We start from the raw sequence: 23,711 nt of genomic DNA on the forward strand, positions 1-23,711 counted from the left end.
TGGTAACGCTGAAAAAATATACATACACATATACTGTATATATGTAGAATGATGGAGGCATAATGATAATGAAACTCCAGATATTAGTGTCTGTTATAAATTACAAACAATAAAAAAAAAAGGTCCCCGTTTGCTGCATTTTAAACTCTGTACTAATTTCCCCAAAACAGTATACAATTATGGCAGCGTGCACCATTTTTCACATTTTTTTTGTACGACCATGAAATTGTACTTAAAGTTTCAACAGATGTCTGATTCAAAATCTAAATTGAAACGGCTGCCATTTGTTATTTGGAAACTTTAACGTGCATTTCTGGATGTCTTTGGCCACTTGGGGGCAGAGGAAACCAGCTGTGAACACAACACTGATATATCGTCACTGTTTAAGTTGATGTGGTGAACTTGTTAGTAAAAGTTTGTCTATATACATATTCAGCATTCTAGGTTACCTTTTATTTGTCTTACTGGCGACCTGATGAATTTAAGTCCCATATCATACACTCTGTACTATGTACTATATACTATGTTGAGTGTGTTACTATGTCTACGTATATGTTTACACTATGGATCAGAGAGAAACAGCATTTCAATCCCTCTACATATGCCAGAATTGACAATAAAGTGGACTTTGACTCTAATTGGTCCACTATGTTCACCAGCCCCCAGTGTCAGTCTGCTATCTTGTGCTGATCAGGTTGTCTACAGTTGTTGTTTTTTTTGCTTTTTAGTTGGAACCAGCTACCCTGACTCCTGTAGTCGTGGGTTCCACTAAACAACAGCAGCCTCAAGTGAAAACCGTTTATGAAATAGAACAGTAGATGCCAAAACAGCAGTTATAAGTGCTGCTATTGTGTGTGTTTGTGCGCGCATGCATGTACCTATACTTGGATACTTTACCTCCTTTCAGATCGGCCGAGGCTCCTACATACTGGAAGTTGTCCATGTTGATGACGTCAATAATCGGAGAAACTACTCTTGTCTTATCCTGAGAAGAACAGAAAGAAAATACTACAATGAATGCCCTGCAGGTGTATGTCTCTGTCAACCAGTACAGTTTCAGTCTATATAATAACAATTCCAGATTAGGAAACTGAAATCTCATCATTAAATCTCTGAGTCCAAGTGACAACTGGTCAAAATTTGAAGAAATTCCCTGAAAGCAGACTTTAGAAATCATGTTCAAGAGGCCAGAAATATGTTTTAACTTTGACCATTGAGCATCCCATTGTAATCAGCTAAGCTGTGAGTATAAGTGAGCGTTTGTACGTTGAAGGATTCTCTCAAGGTGATCATAAGATAACTCAATCATGAGGCAAATAAGGGATTTATGAGGACACAGTGACTTTCACCTTTGACCTTCAACCACTTACGATATCATGTTCACAAGAATGGGACTGATGGACGGACAGAAAACTAAATGCCTCCAGAAACTGGCTGTTGCTGGTGTGGAGACATAAAAACCTGCTTAAAAACTTTACGACTCCAAAGAAACTAACAGAGAGTAAGAAGAGATCCAGCTTATTAATAAATATTTACAGCAAGTCTTACAACAAAACTAGCAAAGCTAAAGACGACTCCAAGCACTTTACCCTGTTATGTAGAATTTTAGAGCAGAAGTAAATATTTCCCTCAACGTCAGTGATTCATATGTTTAGTCTGGGTTCTATATTTAGTTTATCACTGTTTATAAAGTAGATCTGACAGTAAAGCAGCCCTGTCGTCTTACAACAAATCAAATCCTGGAGCTGAAAGCTGCATCTCACACTGGTTCAGAGAGAGGATTGCTCAAGTGGTCTGAGTGATAACAACAGGACCCCACATACTGACTGATCTGTTTATTTTGGGCTGAAACGTTTTGACTTGACAAACAAACAGATTTCATGTTTCTTTGGCTTCAATTAATCTGAAAGCTAAGTGTTTTAGATTTGGCTTCAGGCATTAATTCCCTTTGCAATGATAACAGAATGCCACATTTAGACAGATCAAAAAGAGTATTAGACTATTTTCAGTCATATCAGATAAATATTTAAAGAACAACCCTCATTTTACCCATGGTGCCGACGCTTAGATTAAGATAACATTTAATCAAGAAGCTCCTTCTCAAGTCACGACTTCAAGGCTTCACTGTAAATGTCACCAGACTGTTGATCTATAAGGGGGCTCGGTTTCCGGAGTTTCCCATTTACAGCTTGCTTTGGTTTGGAAAGACGGAAACATGAAGCTGTCAGAGGAATTACTTTTTAAAATTGAATAAACACTGTTCTGACTGATAAAATAAAATCACCCCACCAACAAACAGAGTCATTAGTCGTTTTTCCAAACATTTCACGTCAGAAAACGTGAAAATATGTTTTTATTTTGAAAATGTCCAAACACTCCTGTGTGACTGCAGCGATGTCACACACCTTGTTTTTCACGTGAATGTTAATGAGAGACTGACTGACTTCCTCACTGACCTCTGACCTCTATGTGAAAGAAGGAAGGAAAAACACAATTCCTCAACAGATATAAATAAGCGTAGTTTTAGTGGCTTTTCTGGGATATTGTTTTGTGGCTGGTGTTGGCATGGTGATGGGACAAAATCCAGGCTGAACGACATGACGCCACATCCACTTAAAGCAATTAGATGAGTTACAGAGCAATTCTTTGTCCAAAGTGTGCACGTTGGCCGAGGGATTGGACCATAAAACTAAAACTGTTTTGGATTCGACTAATCGATATTGATCAGCCAATCTCAGACATGTACTCTGGAAAATGTCCACACAACTGGGTTCAAGCATTTTCCAGACTCTGTTTTCACATATGAAGAACACAGCAGGAGATTGTCTCAATCTGACGCGTTTACAGCAGGAAATGTCGTATAAATTGTGCTGCAGATATCATGTTTTTGTTTACAGCACATCAGCACCAGTGTCGGCTCTTATCATCAAAAGCTGTTGTTGCCTTTCAGAGTCTGCATCTTTGTGCGTGTCTTCTACGCGTGTGGCTCCTTTTTTTCAGTTTCGCTTCCATCGTGTGTTAGGAGCGTCATCCACCAGCTCACCTGAGTTCTGTGAATTCTCCAGACATGTTCCTGCTGTACTCTCACACGAGCTCACGCCTATGTTTTTTACTTGGGAGCTGGGAGGAGAAACTCTGGAGAATATCCGCAGCAACTGACTTCAAAATTTGGGCTCTCACATTTAGCCCCATCATATTATATCAGGAGAATGTAGTGCATGTCTGAAAGCAGCCTTATAGAGATGCTTTTAAAAATATAAACGACTGGACAAGAATTTTCCCTTCACAGTCACTTTTAAAAGATGCCGAAATACTATTTTTATTATATGCAGTGATTAGAGGACAAAAAGAGGCAAAGGCAGAGGGACCTCATTAAGTGATCTGTGTGTGTGTATGAGTGTGTAAGGTATGTGTATGGTGTGTGTACGGTGTGTGTACGGTGTGTGTACCTCAGCCACTCTCTCCAGTAGCGGCTCCAGCCAGTGGTCATTACATTCACAGTGAGAATCCAAGAAGGTGAGCACTGGCGCTGTGGCAGCGTCTGCACCACGAACCCTCGAACGCATCAGTCCTGAGAGAAACATCAGTCAGAAGAAAATCTTTATTACAAACCATCACACATATAAAACTTTCTTCTTCTCCTTTTCTATTCACCTTCTCTGCGGTCGTTCCTCAACACTCGCACTTTCTCAATCTTCCCCAGCAACGACCCGTCCTCCGCTGAAATACACAGATCGTGGCAAACAGATGAGATTCATGTTGCATTTGCACTTACACACAGATATCAACAAGTCTGAGTGTTTTCATTAAATGTGCTTCTGTGCAATACTTACGATTATCACTGTAGTCGTCCACCAGAATGATCTCTTTGACCAAGTGAGGAGGACTTTTCTTCAAGACACTAAAGACAGACAAGGAGGGTATTTATAGGAAGAACAAATTTAAAAAGATAGAATCTCAGCCAAGACATAAAAATAGATAAGTATTTTTTTGGAGTGGATAGCACACACACCATTCACCTACCTGACCACAGTCCGCAGCAGAGCAGAGCGAGCCTCATTGTGGAAGGTGATGACCACGCTGGAGGCTGGTAGTTCTGACTTCCATTGTTTATGTCTGCAGCTGCACGCACAAGGAAATCGTACGAATTAGGAACAAAGAGACACAAAAATATTTAATGACAAAGTATAAATGCAAAAACACTCCTCCACACATAGGTGCACAGCTGAATGAATGTGCAAGCTGGAATCACTCCCTAAACAGGTCCTAAAGACAGGAATGCACTAAAAAGGATTTAGTACACACCGAGGCGTGCACACGCACGCACTCACTCGTTTGGCCTCATTAGGACCCGATGTAGACTACTGGTCTTGACAAGGGCAGTGTATATTCTTGAAAAGGTCCTAAAGAAGCAAAGTACACCGACACGCAAATTTGTACATCTATCTTGGTGAGGACACTCATTGGCATAGTGCATTCCCTAGGCCCTGACCCTAACCATCAAAACTAAATGCCTTACCCTAATCCTTACTCTAACCCTAAAACCAAGTCTTATCCCTCAAACAGCTCATTAAAAGTGAGTCAGAAAGGGAGGACCTGCCAAAATATCCTCGGCCTGTAGGTTGTAGGCTCAAAATGGTCCTCACAAAGATGTCTGTACAGGAGCACACACACACACGACTGATAGTGGTTTTGCTGACCGCAGGGCAACAATCCAATGATATTGTGTATATAGTTTATATATATTGGATTGTCAGCCTGGCAATAGAGTAAGTCTGCAAGCTCTTTTGATCTTTTGTTCACTCACTGAACCTGCTCCGGCTGGTTTTCTAGAAAAACTTTCACAATCGCTGCTGCTGTGCAAATGACACATCACTCACAGATCAATGGGAGACACATCTCTGCTCTTTTAGTGGGCTAATGGCTAAATCTATCTGCGTTAGGTCAATACATCAGTGAGGCCAGACCAGTGCCTTTATAAAAATAGTCCTTGAATCACACAGTATGTATCTAGACCATAGATCTAGACAGATACGAGAGGAGTAAAACCACTGACTGTAAAACAAAGGCAGCAGCTTCACTTCTTTGTGTCTCCAGCTGATTTACAGCTAAACTTAGAAGTCACTGTGTTGGTTAAATTGACAGAATCAATGTACAGAGAACTGAAGACATAGAACAAACTGTTCAGCATTCATTTGTGAGGTATCTAGTTATTCTGGAATATTTGAAAACACGCTACAATAATCAAGATCAGAATGACTCCAGTTTTCAATAATGATCTTGTCCTGCAGAGCAAGGTGAGGAACAGCCAGACAACAAACACTTGATCAAAATGCAGACGTGTTCCTCTCATTTAACATATGAAAATCCCTCTTGGAGAACAGGTTCGTTCAGTGGGTTCAGGAGCAGCCTGGTTGGCACCACATGATCTCTCACTTGAAACCAGTGAAATAGTCACTGCATCACATGAAACACACACACACACACACACACACACACACACACACACACACGACATTCCATTGCTCAGAATAAACAAGACTCAAAAATAGAAAACACTCAATAAATCCTACAGAAATCATATAGGTTGAAATATTTACATGTACCTGTAATATTAAAATAAATTCAGAGGTTGTTAAGTCTTGTCTGCCCATTGTTTAGTTGTTGGTCTTAATATCAAAATATTTGCTCAGTGTGGTAGGTATTTCTACTTTATTACGTCTCAATAGGAGGTAATTTTTTCATCAGCGTTAGCTAGCAGGATTACACAAAAATCTGTTTGGCATGTGTATCGTTAAGAGCCCAAGGAAGTGCACAGGCGATACATTCAATAATAATAAACTGAATAAACAGGTGACCAGCACTCTGTAGCAGTGGATGCAGGGACTCAACAGTTCATTGTGCAGTAGCGTTGGCCTCAGGGTTCTGTGGACTGAGTCCTGCAGTTGCTCTTTACTGGCCACGGTTCAATTACTACACGTTATTTTTACAGTTTTTGTAAGTAAGCTGCAACCAACATCACCGCAGGCCAAACAAACAGCCCATTCAAAACATACAGGTTTAGAACAGATCCTCCTAGTAAAGGAAAATGCAGCCAACTGACAGGAAATTCAGTAAGAGCAGCTGTTGCATATAAATATTTGACCTTGAAGTTTTACAAGGATTGAGAAGACAGCAAAGATTAAAATAGGCAGAATTTTTCTTTTTTCTTTGTGCTAAACCAATATGCAGCTTAATTGTTCAGGAGGCAACGAGATCATTTGGTACACCTTGAGAATCAAGCCTAATAAAACATAATGGCATAGTGCTGTTTCAGGATTTATTTTTGCCTCCTCATCCATTTAACAAGCAGAACAATCAGCCATTAAGCAGAGGTTTGTTTTATGAATCGAGCATACAGCACAGTGTGTGTGTGTGTGTGTGTGTGTGTGTGTGTGTGTGTGTGTGTGTGTGTGTGTGTGTGTGTGTGTGTGTGTGCTGCTACTTCCTCGTTCCATCTGATAGAGCACAATACAGGGAGTTTCCAGTCTGGTGCCAATTAATCAAATGGACAGATAATAAAGGACAGCCATGTGCACACAAAACCCTTATAGGGGCAGTGTTGTAGTTTTTGTGTGTAATGTGTGTGTATTAGTGAAGCAGGTATTCTGAGCAACGGCAGATACGTACTGGTCGTGTCTTGTATCGGGCACTGCTCTGTCCATGCGGAGTTTGTCGCTCTCCACCTGGTTGAACTTGTTCCTGGCGTATGGATCCTGACCCGATCGGACCACCGTGGCACCAACGTATAGGTCCTGGTCATAATCCTGCCAGCGCACTTTCCCTAGACACACACACGCAAACATATGAAGCAACAGTCAAACCACATCCATCTAGATGTGTTAGATGATCAAAATCACATGTTGACTACCCTTAAGTGAAGGTTACTTGTTACCTATGTGTTGAGGAATGTTTGACCATCCTCACACATTACTGTATATGCCACTATATATTATGTATAGAATGTATATTGTATATTATATCTGTGCAGGAGAATAGTGCCTGTCTAAGTTCCACAGATATACGCCATTGCCTCTTTAAGCAGGACTAAAGGTCAGGTTATAGATAAAGGACCAACCAACAGCACATTGTAGTGTCTACGTTTAGGGACGTTCATATCTAACTCAGATGCTCCCAGACATTGAGGCACCAACTTCAACTCTTTTGCGTATTTCACCAGTGGCAAGACGTAAGAACACAATGTGATTTAGTTATGCATACTTTAGGCTTAACTTATCCAATAGGATGCGAACACCTACATGTAACAAAGAGCGTGACAGCATTCTAGCCCTTCATGGATGTGCTGTTGGAATGGGTGACACAAGTAGAGGGAGATATATGGGAGGCTGTGGGAGACATCTTCAGACTTGGAGATGACAATTGCTCATGTTACTGTGTTAGCGTTTGTATGTTGTTCCACCTTCTGGTCTCCTTGATGCATCAAGTCTACATTAAAACCTTCTGCATAAGACATCAGCTGCTGCCTGAGTTCCCCTTTCACCAGCTTCCAGAAAACTTCCATAACACTATGGAGGTTAAGTTTTCATCTGCGTTTTGTTAGTTTGTCTGTTAGTTAGCAGGATTACACATAATTTGGTGGAAGGAGGTGGTTCGGGTCAGGGAAGAACCCATTATGTTTTCGAGAGGAACCGGATCAAGGGGTGGATCTGTGTGAAAATTGAGTGAAGGGAGTTTTTCAACATTTTCACTGATTTGATGAGATAAGATTTGATTAGATAAGAGAGAGCAATTCATGGATCTTGATGACTCCAAAGTAAAAATCCAGATCGAGTGAATTTAAATGTGGTTTCACGAGCGCCCTTGGCGGACGTATGCACTGGGTGCCATTCTAGTTTCTAAATGTTTTAAGCACATTTTGTTCAATATAAATTATAACGTGATGGGGAAAATGACTTTCCTCTATCTTCTTTATGTTCACATAAACACTAAATCCAGCTTTTTATAAAGGACTATATTCTCAATGCAACTCTGGTGAAATGTTAAATAAACACAGCGTATCCAAAAATAAAAGATGCTATTTAAACCTTCACAAAAGGCGGAAAATGTGTCTCAGGAATGAATGGGATTACACATCAGTGGGAAGGTGAAATGTAGGCAGCAGCTTGGATGATGCAAGGATCCCTCACGACTGGCGGGAAGGAAACCTTGCTGCTCGACAAGGTGGCAACATGTCACTGAGGAAAAGCTGACATGAAATGCATGCTGCTCATATGCAGAAAATATGCAGAAAGAGATGAGGCGAGGCTATTTGAGCAAAGCTACAAGAACACAAAAGAACATTTACTATGCACTGCAGTGAGCTGGGGAGAAAAAAAAACTACTACATTTGAGTATTTACTAATTTGCTTCAGCCTAAAATGTGATTTTAGAGAGAAAGACAGGCGGAGAATGTCACGTCTGTCTGAGCAGATTACCGAGATCATTGCCCACTAAACAGAGAAAGTTGTCATGTTTAATTTCACAGTTTGTCATTGGCTACTGAGACACGGGCACAAACGAATAATAATACAACTAATTAGCCGGGTGCAGCTGCTATGCTAATGTCTTGTGTTAAGCATATGGTGGTGCGAGATTACACTACCAGTATGGATGAGTGTGTGTAAGAGAGAGAGACAGAGCCTTATGAGAAGAAAAGATCCAGCGAGGTTATCTCTGTGTGTGTGTGTGTGTGTGTGTGTGTGTCTGTGTGTCTGTGTGTCTGTGTGTCTACCCTGACGGCATGTGAATGTGTCTGGCATGCTAATGAGCCGAAGCTTGCGCTGATCGGCCAGTGCCTCCAAGTCTCTGCTGCATGTGTCACAATGTTTGATGTCCTTGCTGATATCTATGTTTAGTGGCAGCAACTAATTAATGTGGTGAAATGAACATTTTCGACTTCTCACTCTGGTGCCACTCTCTCCCTGCTGCTCCTGACCTCCCTGAACACTGAACCACTCAGAGTAGTTTAACTGCTCACTTTCTCAATGGTATTACTAGTCTCGTTGACATTTTCCCAATACTCTCTCTGTCTCAGACGACTTTATATACTCTCGACGGGACCCCACTGGCAGTTTGCTGCTTCGGACTCTCAGAGTTACCGTTGACTTTTCACCCTTCCACACTGAGCTGTTTGTGACAGGTAGCTTTAGTTTGTTACAACATTTTCGCATTAGAGTTTTATTCACATTACACAGCAAATGCCAATCAATAATCGATCATTACGAGTCTTGTTACCTTTAAGAAACTTGTGAATTTATCTGCGTTTGAACATTGTTGTAAACATTTTGGATAATGCAAGTGCATAAGAAAACTAAATTTATAACATAGGTCTGGTCAATTTTAGACAATTTAATGAAGAATTGTTACACATTATATCTATAACACCAAACAAAGTGTTTCACACCAAGCATCACTGATGGATGAGGTCAGGTGTGAACCTTGTTTTACCTGCAACCAAATAAACAGTGACGTCATCACAGCGTCCTGGAGGTCATCAGAAAACAAGATGTTAGGGGGATGTTCAGAAACTCTTTAAAGTGGATTTCAGTATAAAGAATTTAATTTGAAAAGATAATCTAAACAGGAGTAGAACTGAAACAATTAATTCATTGACAGGAAAAAGTATTTTACGAATTGATTTAAGTTTTATTGTTTAATTTCTTGCATCCAGCTTCTCAGATGTGCTGCATTATGAACACGATGATACTTGTCTGCCTCTCTTCTCTTTCCCTCTTCTGTTGCCCCCTCCACCTCCCTCTCTCCCCATTTCCACCCACCTCTCCTCTCCTCTCTCCACCATTTTTCTCCTCTAACTCCTGACCGGTCGAGGGACAGACGGCCGTCCACACTGACTTTGAAGGTTTCCTCCTATTAAAGGGAGTTTTTTTTCTCTCCACAGTCACCAGCTGCTTGTTCATTGTGGGGTCATTTGTTGTGTTTCTCTTTAATATTATAGGGTCTAAACATGGCATGTGAATAAAATAACATATGGGGTGACTTGGCAACTTACAAATCGAACTGAATCGACTTTGGAATGCAGGTGGAACATTTATTAAACTATTATTGATCTATCAAGAAACGTACGGAAGATCAATTAATCAATAAAGATATATTAGTTGCAAACCTAAATATAAAATCCATTTGCAGTTTTTTTCCTGGGGCTTTAAATCCATCAGACAATCTTCATCGGTGGAAGAGTTATTCTTTCATCACTTAATCCTCCATATTTTAATCCCAGTCTCCTCCTCCTCTTTTTCACCTTTTTCCCCGTTCTTCTTTGCAAGTTTGTGTGTGTGTGTGTGTGTGTGTGTGTGTGTGTGTGTGTGTGTGTGTGTGTGTGTGTGTGTGTGTGTGTGTGTGTGTGTGTGTGTGTGTGTGTGTGTGTGTGTGTGTGTGTGACGTTGCGATATGCTGCCATTATTAAGTAAAAAGTCACCCTGAAGTTGAAATGTCCCTACTTCAACATTCAAAGTGGATTCCATTTCTACTGCTGGATCAGATAAGAGAGTGTGTGTTCAGCGTTCGCAGGCCCTGGGCTGGTGAGGGAGGGGCAGCGGCTGCCGTGAGTTGAGCAGAGACGAGCGCTGAATAAAAAAATCTCTTCTCAGATTTGCTCTTTCTGCTCTTACTTCTCTGCCCTGCTGGACTCTAAAACAGTGTTTGTCAAAGTCAGGGTGGAGACGCATAGTTGGGTTTGCGGGAGGATTAAAATGGATCCTTGAATTATCTGGATACATTAGTGGATGTGACATTTGTGTCACACTGATGGCTGTACAGTCTGGTGGTTATTTGAACATGGTGAAGTGGAGGATGGTCATGCTCTCTTGATAATCAAACCAAAGCTATGTCATGTTACCACATTTGAAAGAGGAAATGGTTTTGGTTATGGGAATATGATGTGGGAAACCCTCTGGATACATGACTGTGGTGCACCATGTCTGTGCATACAGCGGGGGTGCGTTTGTCTTTCCCTTCAGTGCAAGCACAAACAATGACACACTGAATAGACTCAAATAATTGTTACTATTAAAGCTATATTATCCATGTCATGCTTAGGTGCAGTGTGGTGGTGGTGTAAGATGAGAAGTGAAGTTTCCTACCTGGCGGCAGGGTCTCCAGACCATGAGTCTTATCGTCCGAGCTGTGAAGTTTGCTTCTACTAGACGAGTCACTGGAGTCCGAATCCTTCTGGAAGAAACCGGGAGACACACATTAGCATTGACACACACAAGACCCTAAAACACACACACACACACACACACACACACACACACACACACACACACACACACACACACACACACACACACACACACACACACACACACACACACACACACACACACACACACACACACACACACACACACACACACAGCGTCGGCTGATGGTAGTCACAGAGTAGAGCAGCTAGATACACCTTATTCTTAAAGATTCTAAATGGAGCATCAACTAGAATGGCGCTCAGAAGGGCACAAACCCCCATCAAGGCCCAACAGTCCCTTTAAATTCAATCAAGCTGCACCAGAGTTTTTCATCAAGATCCATGAACTATTCTCTGATAAAAAAGATGAAAATGTCAACAACAACAAAATTGAGTCCCATCTTACAATGTTAAAGAAAGTGAAAAAGATTTCAGGATCCACACCAAAATGTAATAGCTTCTTCCCTGACCCATAGAGCATCCTTTCACCGGGTTTCATGATAATCTGTCCAGTGGTTTTTCTGTAATCTTCCTTACAATCAAACATACAAACTATTAGACAGGGGTGACAACATAACCTCCTTGGCGGATGTTATTAGAAGTTTCAATAGCTTCAATTCAATAATAGATTAGTAACACAGGGTTGAACTAGTTTACACATTTCATTCCCAACCTAAAAGAGAAAACTAATATTTGAGCCGATATGAGCCTTTCAAAGACACATCACTATCTGAGTTATTTATGTTTATTGCCAATAAGAAAATGTTATTTTACAAAGTAAACAATGCAGAAAAGATTCACGTTAAAATCATCAATTCACTGATCCTGCTCTTCAGTCGTCTGTAGCCTCATAATTAAACTGAAAAGCTGTTTTATTTCACATTATTTAGCGTTTGAAATAAAATCAGAGATGTGCTCAGTGATTCGGAACATTTCAACCAGGTCATTCATCCGTCCACTCATTATCTCATTCATTCAGTCACTCCATCCCGACAGAAGCACAGCAATGCTCTCACCATTTACACAGGTGGACATTTGAACCGAGCCATCCATGTTTGTGTTCATCTATATTACCATAAAAACCCACTGGATCAATACACTGTGAGCCACAGCAATTAGTGACCGTCCCTCCCTGTGCAGACCGCTGCCCTTGACTTCAGAAAACTATTGTTAAACTCTCTTGTTTGCTCCGTAGGTCCCTTTCACCTTCAGCTTTTTCTAAACGCTTTATTGATCTGTTTTTGTTCCTGTCTCAGGAGAACAGGCAACAGTCTGAGACCAACAGAAACAGTATTTAACAGTTAATTTCTACACTGGAGAGACGGGGTGAAGGGGAGAAAAAGGATTTTCACACTATTTTTAACGCTTTTATGCGGCTGCCTTTCTAGTAGCAAAACAACCGCTCTTGTTTTCTCTTTCCTCTATATGCCAACGTTTCCATTCATCTGCTGAGGACGGCGTGTCATTGTGTTCTAAAACTACACCTATTTTCCTGACTGAAATAAGATTAGGTTCTCTAACACCCACGACTACTCTAAAGAAAATCCTCCATAAAATACATTTCTATAAGTGTTGACGACAGCTGAGAGCGTGCTCAGTCTGACGGTGATGCTCGATGTGGGATGGAAACTAAAGCTGACAGTGTACTCGCTGCAGAGATGGAGTTTGACAGATTCAGAAGGGAAAACAACTCTTCAAACTGAAATGCTTCAACTTGTTTACAAAGTCTTGCCCTGTTACAGCTTCTCAAATGTGATTCTAAACTGTGGAACTTCCTCCCCTCTTCAATCTCCATGTATTGTCACTGTCAGTGGTTGTCAGTAAACCAGCGTTTGCAAGTTCTGACCTCGTTCATATTGGTGTGATTTTGTAAAATTTTGGTTGTAACCACCACTGTTGATTGTAAGACTTTAAAGCACTGACACCTAATGAGGTCAACTGTGTTGCGTCTTGTGAGGGTCACGTCATTTCAGTCTCATCCAGACTTTTCACTCAGGTCATGAGACTGTTTGTTACAGTCATTGATGCAATGGTGTTTGAGAAATCAGGGGTTTCAAAGAGACAAAGGTCTGTTCAAAGATTTTTTTTATATCAGGATCCATGAATTATTCCCTTAGAAAAATGTTGAATATGTCTCACAATGTTAAAGAGAAAATGAAAATAAAATCCTGGAATCGCCCGAAAATGTAATGGGTTCTTCCCTGAGCCAAACTGAACCCTTCCACCAAGTTTTGGGGAAATCTGTTCTGTTTTTTTTGCGAAATCTTGCTCACAAACAAACAGACAGGGGTGAAAACATAACTTCCTTAGAAGAGGAAATAAAATGCAGAAGGTTGCTCAGAGAGCCCATACCTCCACCCAAAAAATCCTGATCCACCCGTTTATCTGGATCTGCTCCAAAATATAATTGAGTTCTTCATTGGGTCGTGTCTAACCCCTCCACAAAATTCAATGGAAATCAGTTCAGTGGTTTTTGATTCATCCGGTCGATTGACTGACAGACAGACTTGTACTGACACTCATCTCTGCCACCTACAGTTATTTCCAACAAACCAGATGAATTCCCCTCCGACCTGCTGACAGTTTGATGTTTATCAAAAGGCTTAGACAGATTTCAGTTTTTAGCAGCTGTTCCTTACAGACAATCCGTTTACAGGAAGTGAAATCTTAAAGATAAACATTGGCTGAACAAGAAACTAAAACAAAGAAGCCACTAGCTTACTGCTGAGTGATGTTGAGTGATGAGCTTCCTCTTGGAAACACACCACTTTCCCTTCTAGTGGCTGCACAAGTAAATTATAAAATGACTATGTTAAAAATGTTAATGTTTAATTCCATCAGAGAATTAAAAAAACAAACTATTTTCAGTCCCATGCCAATCGTTTTGCTTCTACACCCTAATCACACTCATGAAGAGCCAGTGCTGGGAACAGATCAACAAGTAATTTTCCCTGCTGTGCTTCACAGTGCCAAATGGCTGCAGAGCGCTGGGTTCCACTTTCACTTGCAACTGCAGAAATAAATTTTGTTGAGAGGAAAATAAATAATGGAATGTGAGATAAAAGAAGTGAAAACCAAGAAATAGGCACAAGTGAAATTTAGTTTAATTTGAGTCAACAGGAGATCTTCCCAGCAGCTGCAAAACATACAAGAGCAGAGCAGAACTTAGTGCTATAGCAATTACCTGAAGTGGTAATATTTCCCTGAGGGTTAAAGAATGGCTGACTGTTACAGTCAGCACACAATATTAGGGCTGGGAAATAAAACGGTATTAATAGTTATTGCAATATAATTTTCCTCCATAACCAATTTATTCCCTGCTCATACAGAAGAGTTTAAAACCCCTGCCTTCATTTAGGAGCAAAAATCTGTCTTTGAACATAAAAGAAGAAATAATCTGATATTTATTGTTATCAATTGGTATAAAATGTTTATCTTGATGTAAATATCCCCCAGTCATACTATATTGTTTTAGGTTAAAGACTGATTTTTCTCCTGGGTGAAGGTTGTGAGCAAAGAATGACAAACACTTGATAAATGGCAAAACATTTTACAAATCTGAGGTAGATCATGTGTTATATGCTCACACTGTTCTTACACAATGCATAAGCAATATGGAGATACATATTAAAACTTGTTATATTGCTATTGATAAAAAATTAGAACAAGGAGAAAATGAAATGAAAGAAGAGTTGCCCAGAGAAAAGTGATAGGAGACAAAGTGCAGCTGCGTCTGTGCTGCCCACTTCTGATCCGCACACCCTGTGATTTATGGAAATCACAAATCGCACCAGGACAGAAGGCTTTAAGAGACGATGAGAACAACGCAGTGCTTTAAGGAACGGTCTGCGTGATTTATCAATAGCTGGCCGCTGTAAAAAGGACTTGTTGCTGATTGAAACGTGACTTAGAAAAGGTAAGTGGAGAGCAGATGTTGGCAGAGCTATTTTTATGACTCACATCGCTCGAATGGATTTTAAAACCTCTCGTTGAAAATGGCTTTAGCCTCTTATCTGCTTCTCCTCTAGGACAGAAACATGATTAAAAGTGCACTCACACACAGACAGACACACACCTCAGTCCACTTGCTACAGCCTGTGTATTAATAACCGACAAAAATATTGTTGTGAGCAATTGTTAAAAACACCCAGTTCTTCCACTTTTTAACTTTGTGTGTAGATATAACAATATATTTCCACCCTGTCTGAAAATATGATAAACTATACATGTACAATCTTTGCAATTACGGATTGCAAAAAGGAAAACAAAACAAAAAGAAAAGAGGAGCCACTGATGAAGTCGTCAACTTTAAGAGACGATGAGAATAAAGACGTCAATGTGCTGTAAGGTTATTTCCAAAGCTGAATACACCATGTCCTGCCACCTGCATTCGCAAAGAATTTTACTGTTGTTGTGAGTGTGCCACAAAGAATCTCCTGCTGCGTTCATAGCACGTGAAAGGCAAACTCCAGACAAGGTCCATACAGACTGCATTGTGTGGACATGTTCTTGTCTTTTGATATTCCTTAAGCTGTAGCTGCTTTTTGTTTTGTTTGTATAATTGTTCCCACTGTGGTGGTTTTTGCTTTCATGGTTTGAGCCACCTCACAACTCTCTCATGTGAACGCTTCCCTGCAGTGAGTTTGTCTCTCTTGTTCTTTGGTGGTCCTTGTACGGCAGCACGGAGCGATAAAGAATTTATATTTGTAAAAAAAAGAAAATCACCGTTTTGTGGGCTGTTGTTGCAGCATGACGCAAAATGACAGTGACAAGTCATGATCAACACTCTCAATGCGACAGGCACCTGATGTCACCTAATGATCGACAAACACTGAGGCTGTCACAACAGATTTCACTGTTCAACCGTCGAAGGACTTTGAGAGCAAATCTGCCTGTTGCCCTGTTTACAGCAGTACAGCTTCTGTTTACACAGGGAGGGCTCAAAACCACATTTAAGATTTTGGGGTTATTTTATTAAGTTGAGTTCTTTGTATAAAAAGCAACTGCCAGCCCTGATGAACGTTTATCTCTCTGCTAACTGAAGGATCTCTGCAGGGTGCAAAAAAGGTCTCTCACCTGCTTTGCTGATAATGGGATGGACTTTAAGCCCCTGACAGATCACACCAAAGCACGCATGTGTGTGTGTTAGGTGTCAGCTCATATTTGTGTATGTGGGGGTTTGAGAGCTCACATGCATTAGTGCGTCAGTCCGGTTACACGCACACTTATGTGCACTTATCTGTTCGTAAGTGAATGTGTGTTCTATCAAGACTTAGTTGAGACTCTAATAGTCATCGTATAATCCACAGTAATCTGATCACATCCAGTGATAGATTAACTCAGAGAGGAGGTGAGGGTACAGTGTGCACACACACACACACACACACACACACACACACACACACACACACACACACACACACACACACACACACACACACACACACACACACACACACACACACACACACACACACACACACACACACCTTTTTTTACATACATGTTATGTACACACCAAAACTCAAGCCAAACGTGGTTTTGATTTCACAGAGTAAATCCAGATTAAACCATGTTTCGGATACAACACTCAGTGCCAATGATCTGATTTGCTCTGCGGGATTTAATTTATTACAAAATCCCTCCAAGAGACGACAGGACAGAACAATACAGGACATCAGGCATGCAGAGCAGCAGGAAGCAGAAGTAAGCACACAGTGATGATACGGTGCTGACTGAAATCTGTTCCTCTTATATTTACCATAGTGAATGAAATGTAAGAACTAGGTCAAGTATGACAGATATGAGAGAATACTGGAGTCCCAGAATTACTTACACTTTCCCATAATTGAAGATGAGGTGAAGCAGCCTCGCGAATAACCTTCGAAATGCACCATGTTAGCTCACAAACTACTGGCAGAGACAGTAGGTATCCATCATCTTTCCCACAGCCAAGGTGAGTGCACTTAGATAAATTCTGACCAGGGTGTTTGTAGAATCAGCTCTTAGTTTTATTACAACAATGTCCTAATATCTACGTCGTTGAGAAAGAACTGCAACACACAGAAACATTGCAATCTATGCATGCAGCCAAAACATTCCTCTTAAAAAGGTCCAGTGTGTAGAGTTTAGTGACATCGAGCGGTAAAGTTGCATATCATCAAAGCAAGTTGGCTTCGATCTCTAGCGACCACAACTGAGAGAATGGAGCTGTGTTGAAATATTTCAATTAAGATTTGGATCGACGGGAGGATATTGCCCTACACAGAGCTATTAGTAAAAATTTGAACAGAAAAGAAACAAATGAATACAATGCTACTTGTTTCTATTATGTTGTCCTACAGTATGTAATCTATGCTGGCTTTCACCCACAGGCCAGTGTACAGCAACGAGCTCTGTGAGTGATTAGAGACAAGATCCTTCAAGTAGATGGCACAGGTTCAAGCCCTCCTGACAGCCAGCATCTGTCCTGTCGAAGTGTCCTTTAGCAAGACGCTGAATTCTGATGAGTTTTTCTGATGAGTTTTGCCTGACCCCGAGGAGCGAAAAGAGAACCATCCCTGCAGGGGTTCATAGTAACATCACAACACACTGTACGCACTGCGCTGGTTATCACGGAGAAGTAAACCACAGTCAAAAGAGGTGAGACAACATGTTATGTATGATGTGTGAACCTGACCCGTCTGGTCAGATAAGCATCAAACATGTCATAACAAACAGAGTCACGTGCCACCTCAACCTGATCCCTTCTGAATCAGACCTCTTCCTGTCAAGACAAATCTGCTGAAATCTTTTACTAATACAAACTCATCTTTTATTATTTGTCATTTATTGCTGTTTCTAAACTGATCAGTTTACCATCAACACACTACAGCCCTGATCACATTTCTTAGGGAAAGCACACCATGGTAAATGCCTTAAATGGACGTAACATTTAACTGTGTTAATATTTCTGGGGTATAAAACATAAATTCTCATTAAACAAACTGCTTTAACGTAAAGCACAGGCAGAGATTTTTATCATCTCTCAAAAAGCCTTGTTTCTTCTCCAGATGAGACCCAGACGTGAACTCGCTGAACTTCAAGGAGTCAACCAAGAAAAATCCCCACACAAGAAGAGGAAGAAGAGAGAACAAAGTCTGATTTATGTCTCATTGTGAAGTCAGGTGGAAGCATTTCACTCCTACTTTATGTAAAGAGGGGTGAGGGGGGTTGAAGGTCTTGTAGAGCTCTTGTAGGCTAAAACACAGTTTACCACAGAATAACACGAAATAAAAAAAAACTGAAACAGGATTATTAAAAAAAATAGAGGGCTTGGTGTTCTTCAAAACTTTCCTTCACAGTTGTTGAAAAGCAGTAGACAGACAAACTTGCTCAAGGGACTTGTGCAGTTCCTGAACAATGGAGTTCATAGAGCAGGAGTGAGTACATGTGACTGAATCAGTTTTCTCTAGAAAATCTACAGACATTTGGGGACAGACTTTCTCCAGATTTTGTCTTTCACATGTGAACAGAGCAGCAGGAGATTCTCCAGGGTAGATGCATTAACAACCACAGGAAAATGACTGGAACATTCAGGCGAGAGGTGACGTCTGCAGAGCATTCAGAAGGCAAGACATGACGTATTTATTCTGCTGCGGAAATCACAGGTTTGTATTTACAGCACATTAGCACCACCGTCAGCCCATGTCACCAAAAGCTCTAGAATCTCTTATCCGTTGTCAGACATGACCACCGCGGGAGGTTCTCTGCACAGACGCAATTCAAAACAGAAACAAATCCTCTGCATTACTCAGGCGAGAGGACGTATTAAGTTCGCTGTGGAGATCACGTGATCTTCTAGACAACACACAGACACCGGTGTCAGCTCTTATCACCACAAACTCGCTTTACCGGCGTCTTCATGAATGTATGACACCGCATTTTCACCAGAAAAGATATTCGTTTTTACATTTTGGCATCTGTCGTGTGTAAGAAGCGGCATCAACCCCGCAACTCGCTCGCAGTGAATCCAGCGGGGGGGTCCCCTGCTGTGTTCACACATCGACTTCTCCTGGATTTTTACGGACATTATACTAGGAGGTCAGGTGGAGAAAGTCAGCAGAAACTGTGGAGCGCCTTGGATCCTGAGCAACATCTTTTTCTCTTGTCTTTAACCAAAGCTCGATGTTCTCAGGACACACACACACACACACACACACACACACACACACACACACACACACACACACACACACACACACACACACACACACACACACACACACACACACACACACACACACACACACACACACACACACACACACACACACACACGGATGAAAGCAGTGGGAGAAGGTTGTTATTGCAACATGTCTTAACTGGGATGTAGTCATAGATGAGGTCGAGGAGGATGCACAGGGAGGGAGGGCATTTGTGGTGATTTTGTTGAACAAAATTTAACAAGAGAGATAAATACCGACAGGAAATTTGAAAATGACAACAGAGACGAGAAAGCAGAGCAGAGGGATGTGCAAGGTTCATCTTTTTTAACTTTTCTTCTGTGTCCCTTGCGACTGATTATTCCACAGTAAACTAATTAATGATTTACGATTCAGCTCAATGCTTCTCTCAGCTCTTATGGTTTCAGGTAATGTAAGGTTTCTTCACGAATGATTATTATTATATACTTTAGCTATCTCTGCATAACCTGCCATTCTTTGAGATATAGATTGGCACAAAAGTAAACTATAGTCTTAAAAAAACAAAAACACAAGGCATGACATCAACACCCGGGCTTATTCTAGAACAATGAAACAAGAAACAAACTCAAAAATCCATGTCAAAGAGTGAAAGTGACCGGTCCAATAAATAAATCAACACTTTCTCTCGGTTCTGTTACAAAGGGTTCTTCGAGTTGTTAGTCAACCAGGCCTGGAGTAAGAAAAACACAGTTCTGCTCTCTGTCTGTTTCTCTGACACTTAATAAACCATGACAAAGGAGGAGAGTTATCCAAAATATCACAGGTTTCAGAAGCAAGTCTCACACACACACACACTCACACACTCACACACTCACACACTCCTGCTGGCGAATGGCCGCAGATGTTTATTCTGCTTCAAACACATGGATCAAATCATTATGTGTAACTTTAAAATAAAGTCATGCCAAAATCAAACATTCGCCAAGAGTGACATAGGAGAAAGAGAGAGAGAGAGAGAGAGAGAGAGAGAGAGAGAGAGAGAGAGAGAGAGGGGGGCAGAATAACAAAAAGACAGGGGGTGGGGCTGTGCTGGGAAGCTGACGGAGCTTCAGGGTTGAAGCTCCGTCAGCTTGACTAGAGAATTCAGACTGCATGAAGCAAACTGTGACAAGTCTCACCAGTGTGAGAGAGTGAGAGAGAGAGAGAAAGAGAGAGAGAGGGAGCGAGAGAGGGAGAGGGAGCGAGAGAGAGAGAGAGAGAGACTTAGGGGGTGTAAGACTCAATGGAGCAATTGTGTGTGCTGGCCTCCTTCCCAAAACCCCATCTGCATCACACTCGCGCGCGCGCACACACACACACACACACACACACACACACACACACACACACACACACACACACACACACACACACACACACACACACACACACACACACACACACACACACACACACACACACACACACACACACTTAAAATCAGATCACACACATAGAAGGAAAAGTAACTAATTATCCTCAGTTCCTGTGTTCTTGTTTATCAGCGGCTGACGCTGGTGTTGTCTGGATCAGCCCAAATGAAGACGTCCAATAAGTGAGTTTGCTCTCAATCTGCTACCAGGAAATAAAACCTTGTAAACTTTCACCACATCACAGCCAAAGCATTTACAAACGATTCTGCATGTGCACCATCTGCTGTGTTACTGTTGCTCTCACAGAAACATTGCTGGAAACACAATTCTGTATCTTTCAAGTGTTTTGTCATTTATTAGATGACACATTACTTATAATTTCTATATTTAGACCATTTAAAAAGGTCCTCAATTTTAAGTTGGGGGTCTACTGCAATAGGTTTATATGCAAATACACATTATTTGTCTCAGCGTGCACTGCTTCGCTGCTCTTTTCACCCTCTTTCTGAAACATAAAGCCCACACTGCTCTGATGGACAGTCAGCCCACACAGTCACAGTCACACCCCTTAACCAGAGGCTTCCTGATCAGCTGTTAACACTGCTGTAGCCACGGTGACAATAATGTTGGCTCTGCCACTTCGATTCCCGCTAGGAAGCGTGATTACACGTTTGTCTTTAACGAAAACGCAACTTTTACACAAAGGAATAAAAACAAGGCGTTTCAGGCTCTTCTGTGTTTTCTGTGAGAGAGAAAAACTCCCTCTGTCGTGGACCTTTGCTACAAAAATCTATACACACACCAAACAAAAAGGGACAAAACCAGCATGATATTGGTGATTTAATGAAAGTCATGTTTGGTGCTCAGAAAGAATCCAGCCAGTGGGATATCTTCTGAAAATTTTAGATTTATGCATTTGGGATGTCTGAAAACCCAGTGAGTGCTGGCTGTGCTACTTCTCAGCAGGGTTTCTAGATGTTTGGCCAAACAGAAGAAAGTCTCTTAAAGAGGTCTGAGCTATCAGTGAGAATCATAAGTTCCCTTTAATGAACATCACAGTATTAAAAGAGATCATTTCAAATTCACATGCACCTAAATGGGAAGACAGGAGGAGGCTGCAGAGGTGGAGGGAGTTACCTTTGTGAAAGCCGGCAGCAGAGTAACAGCAGTGAGAGAGCATCAAGTATTCATGTAGACAACTTGAGAGAGAGGTCCTGGCCATATTGCTGGTGATTGGAGAACATGTGAGTTCAAACTACCACGAGGCTCCACTATTCACAATCTACGAAAACAGTTTGTGGCATCAGCTGAAAATGATTTATTTGGTTAAGGCTGCAAATAAAGATTCCTCATTATCCATGTAGCTGTTGATACATTTTTCAGTAACTGATTGTATCATGTACAAAATAACAATATCAAAAACTAGGACACTCAGAGAGCGCTTACCTCCCTTCCCTTATTTTGTGATGATCTGTCCAGTACTTTTGCATAATCCTGCTAACTAACAGACAAACAGACCCACAAACAATTTCCCAGAGCCCAAGTTGACTTCTTTAAATTCATCTGGAAAGGTTCATCTGAAATCTATATTCAAAAAACAAAAAAAAGCTCAACCTTGCATATGGTTTTCTGGTGAGACTGTAGTCGTGGCAGTTAAGCTTATTGAGATACAGACTCTCATTAAACATCAAACTAAATCCATATACCGACACAATGAAATATACTGTCCATTAATAATTAGCGGAAATTTTCTCACTAATGAGATAATTAAAGTCTTGTTGTCTTTGCCTCATCATGTTCACTGGTAAAGTGACCAGTAAGGCCAGTTCACCAAGCAGCAGCCTAGGAAATGCATCTGCCTCCCTCCCTGCCTCAGGTTCATCGTGTCTGTTACACCCACTTACACGCACAACACACACACCATTTATGTTCAGCCAGAGGGGTCACAGACAGGGCCTTCTGTGTTTCTGTCCAGGAGTTCAGACGGACATGAAAGAGGGGGGATAACAAGTGGGAAAGAACGCAAAACAGAAGGCTGGATGGAGAGAACAGCTGATTGCTGACCGAACCGCTGAGGAGATCTGTGAGAGGAAATAGAGTGGGTGGGGTAGGAAGAGAGGGGGGTGGGACAGAGCTCAATAATATAATAATAATGATGATAACATTAAACTTTATTTAGAGAGCACTTTTCAAAATCCATACCACAAAGTGCTTTACACTGGCAGCATATTAAACAAGAAAGTCATAAAATTGCTTTTAAATACAGGTAAAAAACTATTTGATGCATGAAAACCAATACTGTATGTGAAAACAGAAATAGGGGCTTAAAAGACGTTGCTGACATAGAAGTGTACGTGCGCACAAAGTCCGAAAATGGCGTACGCAAGAAAAGATCCAGATCTATAAAACCGTGGACACGCACACCTGAAGGCCATGTTCCCCTTATAAACCACACTCCACCTGGAAACGTGTGTATGTGGCTCTGCCTCAAAGTCCGCTCCCCTCTACACGCCCACATTCAACCATAAATGGTCAATGCAAAGCACCTCATGAATATTAAATTATCCTACTAACCAATTGGTGTCTATGGTGAAACATGGCATCACGCGACAAGAGGAAGAAGCACAACCGCAGGATTATCAAATTTAGAGACAGCTGCTATATCCCAAACCTATACAATTTTACAGAATTATTGTATTTCCAAAGGGGCTTTAAGCAGAAAGGTAAAAATTATACAATGTTATTCATAGCAAATTCAAGATTACAGTTCTAGAGAATCTAAATCAGCTGATGATTCAGTCACCATCATGGGCCGGGAAATCGTTGTGGTGGCTGACCACTCGTTTATTGATAATCCTGGAACAGACAAAA

The 23,711-nt window shown here is 41.1% G+C and overlaps 1 protein-coding gene across 4 annotated transcripts in view; it reads right to left on the reverse strand.

Moving 5' to 3' along the window:
- Positions 1-23,711, reverse strand: part of galnt2 (UDP-N-acetyl-alpha-D-galactosamine:polypeptide N-acetylgalactosaminyltransferase 2) — a 53,211-nt gene that overhangs the window by 11,007 nt on the left and 18,493 nt on the right. For 2 of the 4 annotated variants that reach the window (XM_034578943.1, XM_034578962.1), the window contains exons 2-8: positions 11,139-11,223; positions 6,670-6,823; positions 4,024-4,122; positions 3,834-3,901; positions 3,655-3,720; positions 3,450-3,571; positions 898-985 (exon numbers count right to left, since the gene is read on the reverse strand). In XM_034578943.1, the coding sequence (XP_034434834.1) occupies positions 898-985; positions 3,450-3,571; positions 3,655-3,720; positions 3,834-3,901; positions 4,024-4,122; positions 6,670-6,823; positions 11,139-11,223 (682 nt within the window). Of the gene's footprint in view, positions 1-897; positions 986-3,449; positions 3,572-3,654; positions 3,721-3,833; positions 3,902-4,023; positions 4,123-6,669; positions 6,824-11,138; positions 11,227-23,711 lie in introns of all 4 variants that reach the window. The other 2 variants (XM_034578935.1, XM_034578953.1) reach the window with 1 other exon arrangement.

This window comes from Hippoglossus hippoglossus, chromosome 3 (assembly GCF_009819705.1).
Source record: "Hippoglossus hippoglossus isolate fHipHip1 chromosome 3, fHipHip1.pri, whole genome shotgun sequence".
NCBI lineage: Eukaryota > Metazoa > Chordata > Actinopteri > Pleuronectiformes > Pleuronectidae > Hippoglossus > Hippoglossus hippoglossus.